At 42.8% G+C, this 25,191-nt stretch overlaps 1 protein-coding gene across 1 annotated transcript in view; it reads right to left on the bottom strand.

The window, feature by feature from the left end:
* F5 (coagulation factor V) overlaps positions 1-21,363 on the bottom strand; it is a 170,480-nt gene extending 149,117 nt beyond the window's left edge. The window contains exons 1-2 of the mRNA XM_089665178.1: positions 21,005-21,363; positions 4,901-4,983 (exon numbers count right to left, since the gene is read on the bottom strand). Of these exons, the coding sequence (XP_089521304.1) occupies positions 4,901-4,983; positions 21,005-21,156 (235 nt within the window). The 5' untranslated portion in view covers positions 21,157-21,363. The remainder of the gene's footprint in view (positions 1-4,900; positions 4,984-21,004) is intronic.
* Between the last annotated feature and the right edge of the window lie 3,828 nt (positions 21,364-25,191).

Raw genomic sequence — 25,191 nt, forward strand, 5'->3', positions numbered from 1 at the left:
AGGGTAGAAAAGTAATGATGGAATAACCACTGGAACAAAATCACCACCCCTTTCAGGAGGAGGCCACAAAAACAGCCCACAAAAATAGCAACACACACAATCATAAGCCAAACACCTAGCCATACAACAAAAAATAAAAAACAAATAAAAAAAGTCCCAGTATATACAAAAGGAAGAAAACAAACGCTGCTGCCTATCTAAAAAATAATTAGAGTGAACTTTATCCCAAAACAATTTGCTATGATGAGGAACATGTCCGTAGGCAGATAATGGAGAATAAAATGTAGAGATTCCAACTAGAGCTGGGCAGGAGAAACCCCAAGGTAACCATAAGCCAGACATCTCAAAGGCACAAAGGAATCTCTGTAAAAAAGAAAAGGAGAGCCCAGGTCCAGTGGAATGCCACACAGAACATCTTGAGGGTACACAGGATCATAAGGCATGTGAAATGGCGGCAGCAGATCTCAAAGTATGATTAATTGGTTCCAGCCATGCAAGGACACTTTCTGGAGAAGTAGAGAAATGTGTTTGGCCTTGATGGGTCATCTGCAGCGTAGCAGAAAACAACATGGCGTAAGGTAGAGCATGATCCCATAACTTCTGCTTGGAGCTTCCAAGCTTTGGTGGAATAGTCCAGAAACAGGGAGACTGCAGCATTGTTGACACAAAGGCATTTTTTAGATCTGGCTGCATGAAGAGCCACATCTCAGTCATGGTAGTGAGTAAACGGATGACCATTGGGTGAGGAAGGTTTTCCAGTGTAAGTGGTCTGCCCTGGACCATATGATCTCTTTCAATGACAAAGCAGTGTGAAAAGCAGTTCCTGCTGAATTATCAATCAGCCAAGTCTCCAGGAATGCTGCAAGGTTGAAGCCCTCACCTCCTTGCAGTGACCACAAGGGCCAGCTCGCTTTAGGGTAAGACACGCTTTCTCAAGAATAGCCTCGTCACCATCAGATGGACCATCCTGGATATCCCACAGACTTTTATCCTCCTGAGTACTCCAATCCCCTGGTACTTGTAATAGTAGTTCACCTGTCCCTGTGACCACACAGGAAGTACATAGGTAATAATTTGGAGGGGCTGAAAATAAAATGAACTGGCCCTTGTGGTCACTGCAAGCAAGTGAGGGGGCACTTTGGATGTTTTTGGATTTACGAGTTGTTGGCACTGGATTCACGTTTATTTACACGCAAGTCATTGCTGTGGAGCACTAATCAACAATATTGGGGCAGCGTGTGGACTCTTTATTAGTGGATATATATATATTATTTTCACAGAGTGTTTTTGTGTACACATGCACTAATTATGTTATTCACTTAGTTTGATCCCCGTAGTTGGGGTTATCCTTTTATATTGATTGTGTGTGTGCACTAATTTATTATTGGTACACTTTTTTACCTATGATTATCTATTCATTATATTTGTATCTGATTTTGGTCACTTATGTTAGTATTTATTTAGCGCTACACCATTATATATTGATTATTTATACTTTATGGTTGAAGGGAGGTGTTAGCAGCTGAGGGGTAGGGATTTTCCATTCAAGCGCAGGGGATTGTCCTCTCTTTGTCGTTTTATTGCTAGAGAGGGTTTTTTTTTTTTTGGGGGAGAGTACATGTGATCAGCACAGGACCAATCAGCACTGTCCAGACAGAAGTTAGGGATTCTGCATCCTCCTATAGCAGAAAGAAATCTCCTACTACAAGCTTTAACCAGTGCTCTGCTGGACACCGATAGAAGTCACAAGACTGCTCTAACTGCTGATGAGAAAAGGTATTTAGCAGTTTATATTTACTAAAATAATTGCACTTCCATGTTCTGTGTTCTTTTTTTTCCACTGCAGGAGCAAGTTGGATAATGCTTTGCTGGTTTTTTTGCTTTCCTGTGGATCAACTGTGGGTGTAGGATTATAACTTTTTTTTTATGGTTGAACTGGGTGGACTTTTGTCTTTTTTCAGCCAGACTAACTATGTAACTATGTGTACTATATGTGGGAGACTAGATATAGTAAAAGCAGGCTCTTGGGTTTAGTAGTTGTTTTTGCTACACCATGTGTGTACTGTGAAAGCAGCTTCCCTTTGACTAGTACTCTAGTGACCTTTTTTCTTTTGTATCAATACATATGCTGCAGCGACTGCACTGACTTAGTGAGTTGGCATATTTCTACGGTTGAAACCATTTTACTTCTTTATTAGCAATAAAAAATTGACAGGGGTTCTAATTCTTCTCCACTGTATCCATTCCACTGGATATCGCATGAGAAAAATACTGCACGGTTTAATTAAATAAATATTGCATATTTTGATGAAATACCGCATACCTTATTTTAGTAGAGTTTTTTGGTGAATTGCCAAAAGGTTTTTGAAAAATGTTATGAGGTTTTTTTTAAAGAGCATAATATCGCTTTGTGAATACAGCCCAGTGTCTCTTCCCTTTTTTCACATGAGGTTTGTTTTGTGAAGCTGTGCTATGTTATTACATACAATGTAGTTTTGACCAGAATGGAATTTTCCAGCCATTAAGGCTTAATAAAGGATTGCTGGAATTTCCTTCTTTAATAAGACAACGTTCTAATGTAATTACCTCTGACCGCGCTATATATAAGAGCTTGTAATTAAAAGTCTCATGCCTATCAGCCTTTAAGTGTAAGGTCATCACCAGAAGCAAAATCTTTTAGCAGCAGGGATTCTTGGAAAAGAAAGATTTTAGGATTTGAGCAGCAGGAAATGCAATTATAAGAAGATTATGCGTTGACCGACAAGAGTGTAAAACAATATTTGTCAAAGTAACAGTAAAATGAAGCTAGCACTTTTTGCTGTTTTATAACATTTCTAGGATATCATTAATAGTTTACTGAAACAATGAAAATAGCAGAGTTTAAAGTAAGAAGTATGTATTAACCACTTGCCTACCGGGCACTTACACCCCACTATCTACCAGGCCAATTTTTAGCTTTCAGCGCTGTCGCACTTTGATTGACAATTGCGCGGTCATGCAAGATTGTACCCATATGAAATTTTTATCATTTTTTTCTCACAAATAGAGCTTTCTTTTGGTGGTATTTAATCGCTGCTGGGCACTTTACTTTTTGTGCTAAAAGCAAAAAAAGTGCAAAAAAAAAAAGTTTCTTAGTTTCTATTATAACATTTTTCAAACAGGTAATTTTTCTCCTTCACTGATGTGCGTTGATGAGGCAGCACTGATGGGCAATGATAGGCAGCACTGAAGGGCACTGATAGGCAGCACTGATAGGCGGCACTGATAGGCGGCACTAATGAGGTGGCACGGATAGGCGGCACTGATAGGCAGCACTAATGAGGTGTCACGGATAGGTGGCACTGATATGCGGCACTGATTGGTAGCACTGATAGGCGACACTGATAATGGGTACTGATAGACAACACTGATAGGTGGCACTGACTGACATCACTGCTGGGCACTGACTGGCGGCACTGCTGGGCAGACTGGCACAACTGCTGGGCACTGACTGGTGGCACTGACTGGCAGCACTGTTGGGCTGCACTGATGGGCACTGGTGGGTGGCACTGGTGGGCACAGGTGGGTGGCACTGGTGGGCACAGGTGGGTGGCACTACTGGGCACAGGTAGGTGGTACTTCTGGGCACAGGTGGTGACACTGCTGGGTGGCACAGGTGGGCGCACTGCTGGGCACAGGTGGGTGCATTGCTGGGCACAGGTGGGTGCACTGCTGGGCACAGGAGGAGGAACTTGTGTGTGCCACTGCTGGGCACCGATCATCAGGGCACTGATGATCAGTGACCCTGATGATCGGTGCCGATCCCCGCTCTGACAACTGCCGGTTTTCAGCAGTACTTTCCTCACGATCTGACAGCGTGAGGAAAGTGTAGCCGAGAACCGGCAATTGCATTTCCCGGTGATCAGCGTGTCATTGGACATGGCTGATCACGTGGTAAAAGGCCGCTGAGATTGGCCTTTTACCATGTCACGTGATCAGCTGTGTCCGTAGGACACAGCGATACCGGAGATCGCCGGGTGCGCTCCCCCGGGGGCGCGCAGGAGAGCGCGTTCTGGGAGGACGTCATATGACGTCCACCCAGAACTGGCCGGCCGCAGTGCAGCCGTCATTCGGCTATCTGTGGTCGGCAAGTAGTTAAAATGATGTGTAGATATGCAAAACATTCATAATATAATATTCTGATATTAATACAAACAACTCTAAGTCCTCATACACACTGGGAGTTTTAAAAACGTCTGTAGCGATAGCTGTATAAAGCCACGTAAAGTTTTTCTGCATTTTTTTTTAGCAGTTTTGCATTAGCATTTAGCTGCCTTTTTCCACATTTGCCTTTTTTTACATAAGAAAAATTTGGCTCAAAAAACGCTGGTTTCTTGTGTTTTACCATGTTTTACCGCGTTTTGCTGCATTTTCCAGCGTTAGAGCATTTTTACAGCTAAAAAAACGATGTGTGCGTGGACACATAGGATTATATGCTGGGGAATTTACTAGCTTTAAAAAAAAGCCAAAAACAGCAGCTGTAGAAAATGTCCAGTGTGCATGAGGACTAAGAAAAAAAGTAAACATGATTTATGGATCCTGGAAACATTTTATCTCCACACCAGATAAGCTAGTCAATTTTCTTTAGGGGTCATTCACATCAGCCCTGCTGTGCTGTGTTGGGCAGTGTTGTGCAATGCAGTCCCAATGCAAAGACAAGGCAAAATGCCTTGTTTGCATAGGGTCGGATACTGTTTGTAGAATGCTGGTTGAACACACAATGGTGTGTTTGCAAAATGTCCACCTAAACTTTGCCAAAGCATAAGAGATTAAAAAAAAACAAACCAAAAAAACTTCAAGCCAACTTCTGTGGTTCAGTCAAATGCTGAAAATTCATTACATTTTCTTTAAAGAAACTTACCTAACAGTTTTGAGCCATGTTTTAATGCAACAAAGTCTTTTTCATATTCCTTGTAAACAATCTTCTTAAACACATTATCGGAACTGCGTAACAAGACAAGATTTAAATGCATAAGTTATTGGCTATCACAAGAAAAACATGCAATATAAAGAATAACTAGCACCTGTGATTAGGGTGCAAAATGTCGCAAATGTGATTGGTTGATATGGCCAACAAAAAATCTTCATGCAGTGGCCACATAGCTAACTAGTCGAAAAAAAAAACAAGTTCACTGAATTCAATCATAAAAACATTTCCTGACACAAGCATGACAGCGTATACGTATGGGTAGGCTCCATCCCTGCCCAATTCCAGTACCGGTTATACTATATAAATGAGCCTCCCAAGAGGCAGCATTCTCCTTTTTTTTTCCTTACTGTTATGGAACTATATAACTTAGAATTTTTACCCTCACCTTGCCGGATTAATCTGGCCTATCCGCACAGGTTCAGCCTCTCCTGTGGCGAAGCTTCCTCTGTACAGGGTGTAAAGCTGCTATAAGAGGGAGGCTTCCCCCATATGCAGGTACTGGGGTACAGGATACTGGTCTCTGGGTAGCCATCTGCAAGTGCAAGGTTAGTACATGATCTTTTGCAGGCCCCGCATGGGGTAGTTGACAGCTTGTTTCCTGTTACTGTTCCTGCATTCTGTTAGCCAAATTGTAAAAAGTGCCTTTTTTTCCATGTGGCTTAGTTTTGGGCGGCTGCCCTCTCCCAAGATTGTTTCTCGCTGACTTCCAGTGGCCAGGCGGTGGATTGCCTTCTCCAAGATGGTGCCTGTTGAACTTCCAGCCGGCTGAGTGTAGCAAGATGGCGCTGTGGTGACTTCTGGTTTGCAGGAAACAGCGGCTGAGAGCCCCATGGCTGCCCGGGCTATTAACCACTTTGAAAAGACACCTGTTGGAGGAGGGGCAGAGTTCCTCCAGACCTTATCAATAGCCAGGGTGCAGGACGCGGGTGCACAGACAGGAAGTGTGGGAGCACATAGTGCAAGGTGAGCTGCGGCTGGTCCTTGCTATATTTGATGCTTATGTTTTTATGGTAGTACTTATATCCTTACCTTAATTTTGTTTAGTTGGGGACCTGTCAGTGCTGCATGGGATTCAGCTGGTTTGCAGGTAGGAGGTATTTTATTTGTTACTTTGCTGTTTGTTTAGTGTGTGTACAACAGTGGCTCAGTTGTTGTTGTTCTGTAGCTTCCCTTAAGGTTCAGTGATGAACTCTTCCAGAGACCAGCCACGTTACATAAGGTGAGGGTCAGGTAGGTATAAAGTATATATATTATTTCTTTCAAAAGAGTAAATGGCTAATAGATTTTAAATCTTTGCAGCCCTTATCGTCAGTATCACTCTTCCAGAAGCAGGAGGAAGTGTGCTCACCAGAAGCACCACCTTTAGTGGATGCGGCAGTAATTAGGCTGGTTAGGCATGTGACACTGCCAATGGACAATGCCATATCCTTCAAGGATACCCTTGATAGTAGGATGGTTGATGATATGAAAAGAGTTTACACATCCGCTGGCAGCTCCTGTAGACCAGTGTTGGCGCTCACCTCAGTGACTAGAGCCCTAAGAATGTGGGCTGAGAAGACAGAAGCAGATCTTTGAGCAGGAGTAGAAGTCTCTTCAATCTTGAAAACGTTGGGGGACGTTATGCATGCAGGTGATTTTGTGGGAGAAGCCGCCATTGATTCCCTTTATTGTTCAGCCAGAGTTATGCTTTTTTTGATGATGGCAAGAAGAGCCCTTTGGCTCAAACCATGTACAGTGGACACCTCTTCTAAGTCAAACTGGGTTCACATCCCCTTCTATGGTGCTGCACTATTTGGCAACAAATTAGAAACTGCAATATCTAAGGTTATAGGAGGAAAGTCAGGGCTGCTCTAAGATCTGAGGTCCAGCCGCTCAGTGCCTCAGACTGCTGGGGACATTGTCTTCCACAATTCCGATGGTCAAGGGCCCACTTGTGGATGAAAGTATTCCAGATAGGGTTCTTCAGATAGTGGAAGAGTCGTTCTACTCACCAGAGGATCCGATGAGGTGATCTCTCGTTTGGTGGAAGTAACCACTGAATCTCTTCAACTGCTATCAACTGAATCTGGACCCACCATTAGTGATCACATCGGATGCCTTGGAATTCGGTTGGGGTGCCCATCTCAATGGTCTGCTAGTCCAGGGCCGATGGGAGAGCAACCAGACCGAGGTTTCCAATGTGATTTTGTTGAATGCATTTTGGAGTCATACTTAGGGAGCCAATATGATACTTCACATGGACAACAAGACAGCAGTCACATGTGTGCTTCGCCAGGGCAGAACACAGAGCTGGACTGTCTTGGCTGAAGTGACACCAATTTTGACTTGAGCCCAGAGGAACCTGTCACATCTCTCAGCAGCTTATATTGCAGCTCCTCAGAATTTCCTAACACCTTGAGTCGCAAGACCTTACACAACATTGTATGGTCCCTGGACCAATCAGTTTTTCTCTGGATTTGCAACAAGTGAGCATACCCAGATCTGAACCTGATGGCAACTCCAACCAGCACGAAATACAAATGTTTTCCCATCGTGTCTGAAGTTCCCAGAAGCAGAAGCAATGGATGCACTCAGCACAAGGTGGGTCTGCAAACTGGTATAAGTGTTCCCTCCTGTGCCACTGAGCAGGATATGCATGCATTCAGGTCTAGTAATAGTGATTATACCATTATGGCCTCACAGGCCATGGTTCTCATTGTTGCAATCTCTGGCATTGGAACCTCCAGTCCTGCTCTCAGGGATACCAAATTAACTGCAGCAGGGGTAAGAGCTGCAATGGATCCAGCAAAGCTCCACCTAGCTGCCTGGAGATTGAGAGGCGAAGACTAACAGAAGCTGGTTGCTCAGTATCATTGGTAGAAACCTTACTGAAGGCAAGAGTTCCCAAAACAAATCATACTATTCCAGAGTCTGGGAGAAAGTTGCCATCTTTGCAAATCACAAGGATTTGACCTGGTACCATCGTCACAAGTACTAAATTTTCTGCAACCAGGCCTTGAGATGGGCTTGCACGAAAACACACTCAGAGTTTCAGCCCTGTCTTCACTAACAGGTATTAGGTGGGCCTTGTATCAGCTAGTGCTCCCATTCCTGAGAGCATGCGCTATAATCCATCCCTCAGAAAGGTTGTTTGTCCCTCCATGGGACTTGCAAGTGGTGTTGGACATGTTATCCCAGTCACCATTCCTGGTGAGCTATTCCCCGTCAATATGGAAGGTAAACTTCAAGGCAGTATATCTCACAGCCATGACATCAGCAAGGAGGGTGGCAGACATCCAGGCTTTAGGCTGCCAGCCGTCTTATTGTTGCCATTTCATTGACAGAGTTGTATTAAAGACTCTTCCACATTATTGTCCCAAAGTTAATACATCATTCCATCGCAATCAGGACATCGTCCTTCCAACATTCTAAGCTGATTCGACTGCAACACCTCATGAACTGGATGTAGGTTTAGTCCTAAAGCTAAACATACAGTTGACATCATCTTTCAGGAAAATGGAAAACCTGTGCATCATCCCAGATGGGAAGAAGAAATGGCTTGCAGCATCCACCAGGACTTTGGCTTCATGGCTGGTCATCCGGAGAGCTTATCTTGCAAGAAAGCTGGAGCCTCCCAAGGATCTCGGGGCTCACTCTACCAGAGGTATAGCGGCCTCGTGGGCAGAATTCAAAGGAGTATCTCCAGAATTAATATGTAGAGGTGCGACCTGGTCTACATTCAATACGTTCCCGGCCCATTATAAAGTGGATCCAGCAGCCTTAACTAAAGTAGATTTTGGTCATTCTGTACTGTATCGATCTAACAATTGAAAAAAAAAACACTTTCAGGATTGCCCTCCCTTGTTGTTTTTCTTTTGGTGCATGCTACATCCCATATGTATACGGTGTCATGCTTGCGCCAGGAAAACAGAAAATTGTATACATATTTGACGGTAATTTTCCTTTCCTGAATCTTAAGCATGACAGCAGGGCTTAAGCCTCCCTAGGGTTTTGCATTGAGTATAGTTAAAAAAAATCCTGGTTTGTAGAAGGTGACTCATTTATAAAGTATAACTGGCCCTGGAAATGGCTGGGGGAGGGAGGGGGGGGTGAGCTTACCCATACATACATGCTGTTATGCTTAAGATCAAAAAAGAAAAGTTCCCGTCAGGTAAGTATACAATTTTCCGTTATCTTGCATCATCGGTAGAGAAGACAAAAAAGTGTTGGTAAAGTGATACTTTTTAGTAGCTAACGTAAATGAATATTAATGGTCCGTTTGCTCTGATGTGCTTAAAAATGTGGTATGCATTTTTCACAAACACATATTGGGGTTGATTTGCTTAAATTGAAGAGCGAAAAATCTGGTGCAGCTGTGCATGGTAGCCAATCAGCTTCTAACTTCAGGCCTCGTTCATACCATACATGCATAAAAACTGATAAGAAAATCATGCAAATTTCACGAGTTTACTTAATTTTTCATGCACGTTTCAGTGAGTTTTATACACTTTGCAGATTCCTGTGCAGACAAGGTCTGCACGTGATACTAGTTTTGTGGTGTGAACAGGACATATATAAAAAATTTTTTTTTTGTGCCCTTGATGTCTCTGCGCCATATTGTGATTGAGGCCCCAGTTTGTTCATTTAAGGTTTGACAAAACAAAACTCCCCAGTAGATTAAATCAATTTTGTGTCTTCCACATATCATTGCAAACCCAGTTAGTAGGGGCATTATCATTGTGATGCATATAACCTGCATTTAAACACATTTTTAATTAGTTGCATTCAAATTTAATGCAACCTGTGTGTTTTAGAAGCATTTTAATCCCTGGTCACCTGAGGAAAGCCTGCAGAGGGTTTTTGGTGCATTTCCATTGACTATAATGGACGGTGCATTTTTCAAACAGGGCACCAAAGATGCAGCAAACAGGGTTTTTTAAAAATGCAGCACAGAGATTGTGAACAGATAGAATACAAATGGAAATATTTTTAATGCACTTTTTTTTAGCAAAAACAGGGTAAAAACCCTCAGTTTTTTAAGTATTTTCAGCAGTTGATTTAATCACATACTGAGTATGCAGGTTTTTTTATCTTCTAATTCTCCTCTATGTTCCAGTTTAAGCTGGTGCCATGGACGTTACTAGAGTTTGGCTGTTTCAGGGTGGCTTCTTTCTCTCGCAGCATCCTATAGAGCCACCCATGCATTCAGAGACTAGAGTTGTGTCTCCTACACTGTGTGAATCCATAGAAACACACAGCCCAATAGCCTAGATTGGCAAGGCACTCCCCTGCTCCACCCTCCTCCTTCCCCTCCCTTCTTCAAACTAACTGAAGACTGCACTGTCCACTATTAACTCCTTGACGTGCTTCTTCTCAATGTGTTAAAAACTCAGAGGGTTTATTATTACTTTAAAAGATTAAAAAGATTTTATTTTGTTAATGCATTTTTTCACCTTTTCTTTCCATGCATTTATCCCTGGCATCATCTTTTTCTGAATAGGAAAGTAAAGGAAAACCTCCTATAAGGCTTGTAAGTTGGTTTGCAGAGAAAATATTCCTTACTTATCTCTGATAGCAATTGTTTATATTTCTGTTAAAGACCTCTAAAATAGCAGTTCCTGTTCCTATTCTCAGATCTTAGAGTACCTTGTAGATCTTTTCACCGCTTTGAATAGGACCATAAGTGAGCACAAGTTACTCTTCCATACATTGGAACAAAAAGAGTGTAAATCCGAACAAATCCCATTGATTTAATTGTCTCCCAAAGCCATTATGTGCTAGACATGCCTCAAATAATAACTGTCACAGTTGCTTGTGTTCTCAACCAAAATATCAAGCCATCAAATGGTTGATCACATGTGCACCACCATGGAAACTATAGATCAATCAGAGGCTATGATCGCAGGTACCATGTAAAGAATAGGAGGGTTTAGTTCGATCTTAATATACAAATGCACACAGTAAAAATCGAATGTACTGTAATGTAAATTGAAGCAAACAGGAGAGACCCTCCCTCTTTGGAACCAAATTCTTCTGTCTGTCTTTTTCTTCCTCAGTTGTCCCTCTTTTTATTCTGATGTATATACCTGTATAAAAATATATTATTTAAAGTGTATGTTACCCCAAAAGATTTCGTAGATTGGTATCTTATTTGCAAATGCAAGCAGTTGTATTTTTATTTGTTCCTTGGGCATGAAATACTACCTGGTGGTCCTGACAGTTCCCCATCTTTTCTGTTTCACTCTGACCACACAAGAATGGAAGCAGATCTGTACTAGAATGGTCAGCTTGCATCTCTGTCTTCTAGTTGGGAGCTCCAGGGTGCTGCTTTCTAAATGAAAGCAGCCAGGGTTTTTGATGTTGACAAAAGCTGGCAATCGTCACAAAGAATCTCCACGCCTACCCTTTGGAGCCTGGGATACAGCACTAAATAGCACTCAGGGGCCGCTGAGAATATACCCAGGTCTCCCAATGTAATCTAATTGGTATTTATTGTTGAAGAACTTCAATAGGAGAAGGGTTTAGGGTCATAGGATACTCCAAAACGATCATCTGGCAGTTAGTTGCCTTCTGGCACTTGCACAACTAATACTCCACAGCAAGGTCTTTACTCACAGTGCCCAGTAGCTGTCTGACACCCAGCAACCCCAGGTAGATCCTCAGTGAGGGACAGAAAAAAAATACTTCTCCAGACCATTACTTCAGGACAGTGCCCTCCAGCAAAAATCAATTGGCAATCTTCTCAAGGCCCTCAGCCCAGCAGCAGAGGAGGCCAAGACTTCACCCTTTTGTCTCAGTGGCTCTCTCCAAGAGGAAGCAGCCCCAGGACAACTGGGACTATCCCTTTCCCAAGAGGAAAGAACACTCTGGAAATGGCCTCTCAAACATTTATCACCTCCACAGCCACCTTCTAGATGCCTCTTTCCAGGGATTGGCTGCAACATGATAAATATTCACACTGGTCATCTGAATCTCCCTGCCATCTGGAATCCTCTTTCAGAGACAGGTGGGAGAAATCAAACACTCAACTCAGGAAACCCTAAACAGACAGAAACAATCACTGCTCTACTCACTACAGTGAAGCCAAAAGCGAAATTTAACCTAGCTGCCTAACTAGAGGAGGGTGCTACAAAAGAAATCAAAAAGGTATTTACAAAACATTCTTTTTTTGCTTTAGGAAATTGTTTCTCCGTATACCGCTATTGATCATTGTTTAATGAGTTTTTCCAAGAAAGACTTCATTTACACTTTATAGAGGACCATTCCCTTCTATAAGCTGCCAATAAAATATGAACGTATTTTCCTATACAAACATAACATAAAAAGAGTCACATAGACAATACAAAGGGGTTGATTTACTAAAACTGGTGATTGAAAAATCTGGTGCAGCTCTACATAGAAACCAATCAGCTTGCAGGTTTTTTTATCAAAGCTTAACTGATCAAGCTGAAGTTAGAAGCTGATTGACTAGCATGCACAGCTGCACCAGATTCAGCACTCTTCGGTTTTAGTAAATCAACCCCTTTGTATAGTCTATGTGATTCTTTTTTCACTTGTCATGCTACCTCAGTGCTACCTCTGTCCCCACTCCCACACTGCCATTTTCAAAAGTACGTCACAAGCATGCTCACAGTGTTGTCAAATGACCATATGCAAGATGGAGTGCATGACATCATGTGCCTCATCTTACTTATGCACAGTACAACAATACATCAATCTGTTGGGGGAAAAAACCCTTCCATCATGATCTTGCAAGAATTTCTACTGCTTATAATAATTCTTCTTAAAGCGGAGTTCCACTCACCCTGTCAAAAAATAAAAGTCAGCAGCTACAAAAACTGTAGCTGCTGACTTTTAAAAAGCACACACTCACCTGTCCCTCGGACCCGTGGTGTGTCCCCCCCGCAGCCAGTTTCACCGGCTGTCCTGTATTCTAGGAGGCCGGCATCTTCAGTGTGGGCACCCGGCTGTGACAGCTTTGCGGCTTCACAGCCGGCTACCCACTGTGCATGCGTGAGAAGCGCTGCGCTTCATGAATGGTCCTGTAGTCTTCTGGGACCTGTCACGTGTCCCAAAAGACAACAGGGAGAGAGGGAGGGAGGACACCTTCCGCTTCTGATTGCCTAGGCCAGGGGTCTGCAACTTTTAAGACATAAAGAGCCACTTGGACCCGTTTCCGAAGGGAAAAAAAAGACTGGGAGCCGCAAAACCATTGCAACATTTAAAACAAATCCGACACTGCATATATTGTTTCTTACCTTAATGCTATATACAGGATCGTGCAGTTAGCTTCATCCCCCATATAGTAATTCATCCCCCATAGTAATTCATCCCCCATATAGTAATTCATCCCCCATAGTAATTCATCCCCCATATAGTAATTCATCCCCCCTATAGTAATTCATCCCCCATAGTAATTCATCCCCCATATAGTAATTCATCCTCCATATAGTAATTCATCCTCCATAGTAATTCATCCCCCATATAGTAATTCATCCTCCATAGTAATTCATCCCCCATAGTAATTCATCCCCCATATAGTAATTCATCCTCCATAGTAATTCATCCGCCATAGTAATTAATCCTCCATATAATAATTCATCCCCCATAGTAATTCATCCCCCCTATAGTAATTAATTCCCCATATTGTCTCAATTCACTTACCTTTGCTCCGCGCGTTCCTCTCGCTGTGTTCCCGCGCTGTGTTCCGGTCTTCAGGGCGGACTGTGAGAGGAGTTCGTCACGCTGCCCCGCCTACATCCTGGCTGCCCCGCCTACATCCTGACAGCTAATGTTCCACGCTCCGCGGGCCGGATTAAAAGAGTCCTGACTTTTGAGGCGGCCGCCCGAGAGGAGGGAGGGGAGCGGGCGCCCGGCACACAGAAGAGCCGCAAGTGGCTTGCGATCCGCGGCTTGCCGACCACTGAAACCCTATTGCCTGTCACCTGGTGGGCAGTGTGCTCCGGAGCTGCAGCAAAGATGAAAAAGAGCCGCATGCGGCTCTGGAGCCGCGGGTTGCCGACACCCGGCCTAGGCAATCTGACTGGAAGTCTGAGAGGGTACCTGTCAAATTCGGGTACCCGCTCCCCCCCGTCCCCCAAAGGTGCCAATCCTTAATGGGGATCGGGGAAGCAGTCCTTAAAGCAGAACTTCCCCTTTTGGGTGGAGCTCCACTTTAAGTCCTCATGCACACTGGGTGTTTTAATAACGCTGGTAACGTTAGCCGTTAGCTGTGTAAAGTCCAGTTAAAAACCATTTTTTTTTTAGCCTTTTTCCATTAGTATTTTTGCATTAGCAGTTTCCCGTGTTTAGCATCTTTTTCTCGAGTTTGCGTTTTCTAGTGCTGTTTTTTTGTTTGTTTTTTTTAGCAAAAAAAAAAAAAAAAATTTGGGGGCGTTTTACCGTGTTTTTCAGCGTTAGAGCATTTTTACAGCTAAAAAACTCCTCTAGAATCCCACTAGTCCTGGGTTTTTTTTCTTGCCAAAAAACGACCCTGCCAGAAATCATTGATTACAGTCTATGTGTGCATGGACACAGGATAACATGCTGGGGGGTTTACTGGCTGTAGAAAAAAACATCCAAAAACATCAAAAGCCAAAAACAGCCACTGTAAAAACATCCAATATGCATGAGGACTTAGGCTTTAAAGCATTTTGCAGGAAAAAAATGAAAGTCTTAATGAATTTTTAGTTTACAACAGCTAAATACATTCCAGGTGCATAAAAAAGGTGTGCAAAGCTATATGAATCACACATATCAAAGAAAAACTCTACAGCCCTTATAACATATTCCAGGAGGAGTATAAATCTCACCGTGGCATTCCCGCGGTCTCCATCTGCTCAATTAAATATGTCAATCACATAGGGTCAGCAACAAGGTGGGAATAAACTGTAGAAACTTTATTTTGAATGCACAGTATAAAACGCTCCAGGAGACAAGCAACAGTTTGTTTTCTTTGGAAAGCAGCCACAGCCTGAATAGAAAAGCCTGTCCACTGCCAGCATGCTACAAAGAAGGCCTCTTGTTCTTTCTTTGGATACAGCAATCTTTCTGCAGATGTAACACACAATCCTCATTGTGTCAGAGGTGAGCTAGAGCTCTGCAATCACCAGGAGTATGAGCATTGCTGATTGTGGAGCATTATAGAGAATATGGTGGATCTCTGCAGAGAAACCGCTGCTTCCCCACGGAGAGCAAGAGTTCTTCTCTGCAGCATGTTGGTAAGTTAGACACTTTTCTACTCAGGCCTGATGCACCTGGAATGTATTTAGCTGATTTAAACACAAAGTTAATTTGGGCTTTAAGAATTGGGGTTTGACAGGCGTTAGACAGGCATTTGGGAAGCGTTTTTAATTCCCCTCAAATGCTCCTCAAACGCCCTATGCGTGGTTTTGAGGCACTTGATAGGCATTTGCCAAGCGTTAAAACCGCACCACAAACGCCTATAATGAAGTTAAATGGTATTAACGCTCCGCGACTGAATTGCAACCGCCTCGCAAACGCCTACCAGTCGTTTGAGGAGCGGCACCTTAGACTTGAATAGGAGACTTCAACTCCTCCTGATTCAACAAGAGGTGTCAGTTTTGCTGCGATGCAGTGAGACGTGACGCTAATGCTTCCATGTGAACAGCACTGTGTGCTGCCATGTGCAGAATTTTTATACGCCTGTCTGACGTCTGCTGACAAAGCTAGTGTGAACGTATGAGTATGCTACAAATCCCATAGTCCCTAGTCTGTCTCTTGAGAGCACAAGAAAGGGCAGCTATGTTTCTACATAAAGTGGGAACATGGAGAATGAACATAGCCACCCTTTAACAGGAAGTCATATCACAGCAGGGGAAAAAAAGGAATTTGGAGATTTAGAGGAGGCTGAGAGCAATATAAAGTACTTTTTGAGTTAAAAATACATGCTTTTATGAATTTTATTTAATTTGTTGCTTTAAAGTGACTCTAAAGGTTCATCTTTTTTTTAAAATAACAAACATGTTGATACTTACCTGCTGTGTGCAATGGTTTTGCACAGAGCAGCCTGGATCCTCCTCTTCTAGGATCCAAGGCAGGCTATCCTGGCCCCTCCCTCCTGTTGGGTGCCCCCACAGCAAACAGCTTGCTATGGGGGCACCCGCTGCTCTGTGTGTGCATTCAAACACAGAGCTGTGGCTTGGCCCTGTCCCCTCCCTCTCCTCATTGGCTGTGATTGACAGGAAAAACAGAGAGCTTACAATCTAAAAGATGTAAAATACAAACTCTTAGGTCCTGTTCACACTTGAGCGTTTTTCAGCTCTAATCTTGACGCTTGGAAACGCTCAACAAGTAAAATCCCATTATTTCCAATGACCCCTGTTTAAATTTGAGCATTCTGTCGCCTGTAGCAAAACGCTTGTCACTCAAAAAATTACTTGCGCTACTTTTCAGGCAGATCTGAGTTTTTTTCAGGTGTTTTAATCTCAAACAGCAGCTATTTCCATTGACCACAGCAAAACACCTAAATGAAAAATGCCTGAAAAAACACCAATAATATTTGCAAATCTGATCAAAAGTACGCTCAAAAACGCCCCAAAAAACCGCTTGAAAAAACACCTGAAAAACGCTCAGTGTAGTGTGAATGGAGCCTTACAGTTTGTCTTTTTCCATAATGACTCTTCTCTGCTAAGCTACAAAACAAATGTGTCACTTGCATCAGCACATTCCTCTTTTTTGTAGATAGTAACATTTTACTGTCATTTCAGGGACATTTTACTGATGACTGTAACTTTATCACAGTGTTTCTCATTCTTTTTTTACGTCAGGGCACCCATTAACATCACATTCTCCAGGCGCCCCATTCTGAAATGTAAAAAACTAGTTTTACATAACACAGCAACACCCACACACGTTGGACACCAAACGTGTGTGGTGATTTTTTTACATCTAAAGTAAATACACCTTTGCACACTGGTACTGACTAGTACTCCATTGTTTCTCTTCCCCTCAGTTTCTCTCCTTCACTCCGCTAAAGTGACCCCAATGCAGATGAAAAATGGCAAACAAAGATGCTGTGTAGGCACCCTACATCCTCCTTATCAACCAATGATGTCATTGTTTGTTAGGACGCTGGTGACTGGAACAGGGCCGGATCTAGCCTATTTGATCTGGGGGTGCAGTGAAGAAAAGTCAAGGGGCATAATGTCGACTCTATGTGTGAGTCACTGATAGTCTGTCACACAGTCTCATTACCTGGGAAATACTAGTAAGTATTAGGTTGTCATTAGATTAGGGAGCTTAAATAGAACCTTTCCCCCGTATATCAGGTGTCAGAGTCCCCCTTTAAATCACGAGTTCTCATAAGAGTTTCCCCTTACATCAGAGTCCCCATCAGAGTGCCCCTTTACATAAGGTTCCCCATCAGAGTGCCCCTTTACATAAGGTTTCCCAACAGAGTTCCCCCTTACATCAGAGTCCCCATCAGAGTGCCCCTTTACATAAGGTTCCCCAACAGAGTTCCCCCTTACATCAGAGTCCCCATCAGAGTGCCCCTTTACATACGTTTCCCCAACAGAGTCCCCCTTACATCAGGGTCCCCATCAGAGTCCCCTCCTACATTAGGGTCCCTGTCAATCCCCCCTTACATTAGGTGTCCCCATCAGAGTCCGCTTACATCAGCTGTCCCCATCAGAGTGCCCCTTTACATCATCTGTGCCTATCAAAGTCCCTCCTTACATCAACTGCTCCTATTACAGTGTCCCCTTACATATGATCAGTTACCCCATCATTAGTTACCCCCTTACATCAGGTGTCCCTATCACAGTACATCCATACATGGATTGTCCAATCAGAGTGCTCCTTTACATCAATTGCCCCCATAAGACTGTCTCATGGATCATGGATACACTCTCAGAGACCTGAGGGGGGGAGGGCTCAACTAAAATCTGGGGGGGGGGGGTACAGCCCACCCCAGCACACCCCTATATCTGGCGCTGGGCTGGAAGGTTGTAATGGTGCACAATGAAGACCTTTTAACTAAAAGGCCGGATTCATCCATCCACTGGCTTGCATACAATTTTTGGGCAAATTTTAGGCATTTTGCCAAGGCATCCCTGAAGAAGAAACCTGGAGCCACCCATGGGTGCCTGGGCTCCCTGGTTGAAAAATGCTTTGTTATCATATGTATGGTTCTATCAGAGGACACTGCAAAACTAACTGCAACAAATACTTTCTCCAGGGCTACATTGTCAGTGGCTTCCAGCATTTGGTATATTTAAATGCAGGAGAAGTGATCTGTGAAGTCCTCATGTATTTAAGAGCCCCAGAACACAGTTCTTCTGCATTCTGGGCATTTGTCTCTGAATGCCCAGGGCCCTAAACGCATGTAGCACTCAGTGCAGTGTCCAGCCCCATCCAAATACCTCCTGCCATAGACTTTGTTGACAGGCTGCAGGCACGTGGGATTCATATTGTGTTCCTTTTTTTAATTGTATGTGTTTTAACACACACACACACACACACACAGTTTTCTACGGGAAGGGGGGATAAGCATGAAAATGAGTATGCAACTGTATTTTCCATGTTGAGCAAATCAGCCCCATAGAACCTGTGCTTTGCTAATTCCATAGGTTAAAGTTTACATATAGCCAAAAGGTTTTTTTTTTTCTTTTTTTTTTCTTTTTTATATTTAGCAGAAAAGAGTTAAAACCCCTGTCTGTTTTTTTGCTTATCCAGATGCATGAAATGTTAGTATGCTGTGATGACTGTGAAGAAGGGAGACATAGTAAATACTGACAGGTTGTTCTAAATTTTGTTTAGGGTTGATGCATCAAAACTGTAGACAACATCAAAAATATTGCCCATAGCAACCAAAGTTCACTTTTTAGTTTATGGAAGAATTAAACAAGAATTCTGATGGGGTTGCTTTAAGCAACAACTCAAATTCTGTGCTCAGTTTTTTTTTCTCCAATTTTAATTCTTTGTTAATGTGTAATTGGTTCTTGGCAGTACACAACAGTCAGCTACTGCAGAGAGAACCCATCAATGGCATTTTCATAGAGTTTGATCACCCCAGCCTGCAAGAAAAATACATGCACACTGGTGTGCAGGGGAGGACTGACAACTCATGGGGCCCCTGTGTCCTTGCCAAAACTCAAAAAAGCCTATGAAAAAGGTACCAGTGGCATCTCATGGGGCCCCCTACTGACCCCAGGTCCTCAGGCAGTGCCCGAGTTTCCAAATGGTCAGTCCGCCCCTGCTGGTGTGTTTTGGGTAGGGGAACTGAAGGAAGTGTGATGTGTTGTTCCAACATATTGCACTTTTTTTTTCTTCTTTTTTCTTGAAGTGTCACAAAATGATAGGTCAGTGCAGCTAAGTGGAGATAGTGCAAATAAGTTCAAACAATGAAAGTTCACATCTCTGTTCTGCAATGCAGTGCGCTACAGACAGTGTGAGGATTATGGCATCAATGTGTGTGTCAGGCAAGGACATATATTATATGCATGAAATTATAATATATTATTTTAAATAATAATCATGACAATAAATTGTGGCTTAGTGGTTAGCGCTTTTGCTTTGTAGCATTAGGGACGTCAGTTTTAATCCCGAACACAACACTATTTGCATGGCGTTTGCATGTTCTTTCTGTGCTTACATGGTTTTCCTCTCAAATTCCAAACACATGCTGGTAGATTGCTTGGCTCCTGTCTAAACTGGTCCTAGTATGGGTCTATGTATGGGCAGCACCGTGGCTAAATGGTTAGCACTTCCACCTGGCAGTACTAGGGTTGTTGGTTCGAATCCCAACCATGACACCAACTGCCTGGATTTTGCATGTTCTCCCTGTGCCTGTGTGGGTTTCCTCGCACACTCCAAAGACATGCTGGTAGGTGAATTGGATCCTGTCTAAATTGGCCCTAGTATGTGTATGTATGGATGTGAGTTAGGGACCTTAGATTGTACACCCCTTAAAGCGCTGTGTAAAATTGACGGTGCAATATAAGTACCTGAAATAAATAAATGTGAGCTAGGGACCTTAGATTGTAAGCTCCTAGAGGACAGGGACTCATGTGAATGTACAATATATGTAAAACTACAGCATATACCTGTAAAAAATCAATAAAACAATAATAACGTAAAAATGCATACAGGGAAATGAAGGACATGAAATGATGCACACATAAGTACATGAACAATAACAGCTTAATGTGTGTTTAAAAATGCCAAAACCTACATGCATTTTTACAACTTCTTTTTCCATCAGCAACTTTATGTTTTTAATTTTTTTTTGTAATTTGTTAAATTCTTTTGAATTCTGTTAAAGGGCTGCTTTAATTCTTTTCACAAAATTACCAGACTAAGAAAGGCATAATGATGAAACATCACACATTTTCTTTATTTCAGGTACTTAAATAGCACTGTCAATGTACGCAGTGCTTTACATATATATTGTACATTCACATCAGTCCCTAACCCTCAAGGGGTGTACAATCTAAGGTCCCTAACTTACATTCATACATACATATACTAGGGCCAATTTAGACAGGATCCAGTTAACCTACCATCATGTCTTTGGAGTGTGTAAGGAAACCGGAGCACCTGGAGGAAACCCACGCAGGCACAGGGAGAACATGCAAACTCCAGGCAGGTGGTGCCTTGGTTGGGAATCGAACCAACGACCCTAGTACTGCCAGGCAAAAGTGCTAACCATTTAGCCACTGTGCTGCCCATTTTTCATATAAACTGAATTTAGCAGCCAAGAAAATAAACATTTCATAGTACACTTTTTTTTGGAAATCAGCTACATGTCCTGTATAATAATAATAATGTACAACCATGCTTAAATTTTGAACTTACTGTTACTTTACATGATGAAAAATAAAGCATTGTTATAGGGACTATTTATCAATGTTTTCATCCAACATTCACATAAACTTCATACATTTTTTTAAATTAAATCTTATATAAAAACATGTGAGTCGGAGGCAAATGTTTGGATCTTGAATGATAACATTGATAAACAGACCCCATTAAGTTTTACCAAACCAGTACAGGCTATCCGGTTGCACAATGTCTTATTTTTAAAGGATTTACCTTTTATCTTGTCCATTGCTGTAATCCCAGTCCATTGTCACAGCAGCCACATAGTGCTCCCTGACAAGTCCACTGACAGCTGGGGTGACGTATACCAAAGTGGCCACAAATAACAGGACCACTGGCATGGAGTGGAAGCCCCTCTGATCCATCCTTATTCAGTTCAATGCATGCAAGCTGCTTCTGCTTCTTTTTTGGAGTCCCAGATCTCTCTAAACAGCCAGCTGCTGCTTGCACAGCAATCAATAAGAGTGACCTCTTGTCCCAGGCATTGACATCATGACCAGGAGATGATGAGACACCCACTCAGGACAGCAAACTTCACTCCCTTATGTAAGAGGAACCTGCAGGGCAGTGATGAAAGCTTCCCATTGTAGAGTATCATACTGATGTGAGTCGTGCACACATCAACGTCTGGCCTTCTGGGCTGCCAGGATTTAAAAAAAAAAAATGTTGTTGTTCCCGACATCTACTCAAAGGGGGCGAAAGGCTTAGTCAACAACTGTTACAGTTCAACTCAAATATACTAAAATATTGCTGTAAATATATTGAGATTCTGCATTTTATTTGCTCAATGACAGTAAACCATGAGTAAGTTCTGGGAACACAGAGGGAAACAAAGGGCAAGTTGGAGCAAACATACTGTACATACAAGCCTCTCATTTCTCCAGAAATAATATAATCCAGCCTACTATAGGCCATTGCCTAATGCAGGGGTCTCCAAATTTTCTAAACAAAGAACCAGTTTACTGTTCTTCATTCTTTAGGTTGGCCGGAGTGGCCAGTGGGAATAAAAAATGTCAGTGGGAATAAAGAATGTGAGAAGGAATAGTGCTCCATGATTGATATTAGTGGGAGGAAGGGTGTCCCATTATTGGTATTAGTAGGAGGAATAGTGCCCTATGATTGGTATCACTGGGAGGTTTAGTGCCCCATCATTAGAATCACTGGGAGATATAGTGCCCCATCATTAGAATCACTGGGAGGTATAGTGCCCCATCATTAGAATCACTGGGAGATACAGTGCCCCATCATTAGAATCACTGGGAGATATAGTGCCCCATCATTAGAATCACTGGGAGATATAGTGCCCCATCATTAGAATCACTGGGAGGTTTAGTGCCCCATTATCAGAATCACTGGGAGGTATAGTGCCCCATGATTGGTATCACTGGGAGGTATAGTTCCCCATTATTAGAATCACTGGGAGATATAGTGCCTCATCATTAGAATCACTGGGAGGTATAGTGCCCCATTATTAGAATCACTGGGAGGTATAGTGCCCCATGATTGGTATCACTGGGAGGTATAGTGCCCCATTATTAGAATCACTGGGAGATATAGTGCCCCATCATTAGAATCACTGGGAGATATAATGCCCCATCATTAGAATCACTGGGAGATATAGTGCCCCATTATTAGAATCACTGGGAGATATAGTGCCCCATCATTAGAATCGAATCACTGGTAGGTATAGTGCCCCATTATTAGAATCACTGGGAGATATAGTGCCCCATCATTAGAATCACTGGGACGTTTAGTGCCCCATCATTAGAATCACTGGGAGGTATAGTGCCCCATCATTAGAATCACTGGGAGATATAGTGCCCCATCATTAGAATCACTGGGATATATAGTTCCCCATCATTAGAATCACTGGGAGGTTTAGTGCCCCATTATCAGAATCACTGGGAGATATAGTGCCCCATGATTGGTATCACTGGGAGGTATAGTTCCCCATTATTAGAATCACTGGGAGATATAGTGCCTCATCATTAGAATCACTGGGAGGTTTAGTGCCCCATTATTAGAATCACTGGGAGGTATAGTGCCCCATTATTAGAATCACTGGGAGATATAGTGCCCCATCATTAGAATCACTCGGAGATATAGTGCCCCATTATTAGAATCACTCGGAGATATAGTGCCCCATCATTAGAATCGAATCACTGGTAGGTATAGTGCCCCATCATTAGAATCACTGGGAGATATAGTGCCCCATTATTAGAATCACTGGGAGATATAGTGCCCCATCATTAGAATCGAATCACTGGTAGGTATAGTGCCCCATTATTAGAATCACTGGGAGGTATAGTGCCCCATGATTGGTATCACTGGGAGGTATAGTGCCCCATTATTAGAATCACTGGGAGATATAGTGCCCCATCATTAGAATCACTGGGAGATATAGTGCCCCATTATTAGAATCACTGGGAGATATAGTGCCCCATCATTAGAATCGAATCACTGGTAGGTATAGTGCCCCATTATTAGAATCACTGGGAGATATAGTGCCCCATCATTAGAATCACTGGGACGTTTAGTGCCCCATCATTAGAATCACTGGGAGGTATAGTGCCCCATCATTAGAATCACTGGGAGATATAGTGCCCCATCATTAGAATCACTGGGAGATATAGTTCCCCATCATTAGAATCACTGGGAGGTTTAGTGCCCCATTATCAGAATCACTGGGAGATATAGTGCCCCATGATTGGTATCACTGGGAGGTATAGTTCCCCATTATTAGAATCACTGGGAGATATAGTGCCTCATCATTAGAATCACTGGGAGGTTTAGTGCCCCATTATTAGAATCACTGGGAGATATAGTGCCTCATCATTAGAATCACTGGGAGGTATAGTGCCCCATTATTAGAATCACTGGGAGGTATAGTGCCCCATGATTGGTATCACTGGGAGGTATAGTGCCCCATTATTAGAATCACTGGGAGATATAGTGCCCCATCATTAGAATCACTGGGAGATATAATGCCCCATCATTAGAATCACTGGGAGATATAGTGCCCCATTATTAGAATCACTGGGAGATATAGTGCCCCATCATTAGAATCGAATCACTGGTAGGTATAGTGCCCCATTATTAGAATCACTGGGAGATATAGTGCCCCATCATTAGAATCACTGGGACGTTTAGTGCCCCATCATTAGAATCACTGGGAGGTATAGTGCCCCATCATTAGAATCACTGGGAGATATAGTGCCCCATCATTAGAATCACTGGGAGATATAGTTCCCCATCATTAGAATCACTGGGAGGTTTAGTGCCCCATTATCAGAATCACTGGGAGATATAGTGCCCCATGATTGGTATCACTGGGAGGTATAGTTCCCCATTATTAGAATCACTGGGAGATATAGTGCCTCATCATTAGAATCACTGGGAGGTTTAGTGCCCCATTATTAGAATCACTGGGAGGTATAGTGCCCCATTATTAGAATCACTGGGAGATATAGTGCCCCATCATTAGAATCACTCGGAGATATAGTGCCCCATTATTAGAATCACTCGGAGATATAGTGCCCCATCATTAGAATCGAATCACTGGTAGGTATAGTGCCCCATCATTAGAATCACTGGGAGATATAGTGCCCCATTATTAGAATCACTGGGAGATATAGTGCCCCATCATTAGAATCGAATCACTGGTAGGTATAGTGCCCCATTATTAGAATCACTGGGAGGTATAGTGCCCCATGATTGGTATCACTGGGAGGTATAGTGCCCCATTATTAGAATCACTGGGAGATATAGTGCCCCATCATTAGAATCACTGGGAGATATAGTGCCCCATTATTAGAATCACTGGGAGATATAGTGCCCCATCATTAGAATCGAATCACTGGTAGGTATAGTGCCCCATTATTAGAATCACTGGGAGATATAGTGCCCCATCATTAGAATCACTGGGACGTTTAGTGCCCCATCATTAGAATCACTGGGAGGTATAGTGCCCCATCATTAGAATCACTGGGAGATATAGTGCCCCATCATTAGAATCACTGGGAGATATAGTTCCCCATCATTAGAATCACTGGGAGGTTTAGTGCCCCATTATCAGAATCACTGGGAGATATAGTGCCCCATGATTGGTATCACTGGGAGGTATAGTTCCCCATTATTAGAATCACTGGGAGATATAGTGCCTCATCATTAGAATCACTGGGAGGTTTAGTGCCCCATTATTAGAATCACTGGGAGGTATAGTGCCCCATGATTGGTATCACTGGGAGGTATAGTGCCCCATTATTAGAATCACTGGGAGATATAGTGCCCCATCATTAGAATCACTCGGAGATATAGTGCCCCATTATTAGAATCACTCGGAGATATAGTGCCCCATCATTAGAATCGAATCACTGGTAGGTATAGTGCCCCATCATTAG

Source organism: Staurois parvus, unplaced genomic scaffold (assembly GCF_062004578.1).
Source record: "Staurois parvus isolate SC_StPar_1 unplaced genomic scaffold, SC_StPar_1.0 ptg002140l, whole genome shotgun sequence".
NCBI classification, from domain to species: Eukaryota; Metazoa; Chordata; class Amphibia; order Anura; family Ranidae; genus Staurois; species Staurois parvus.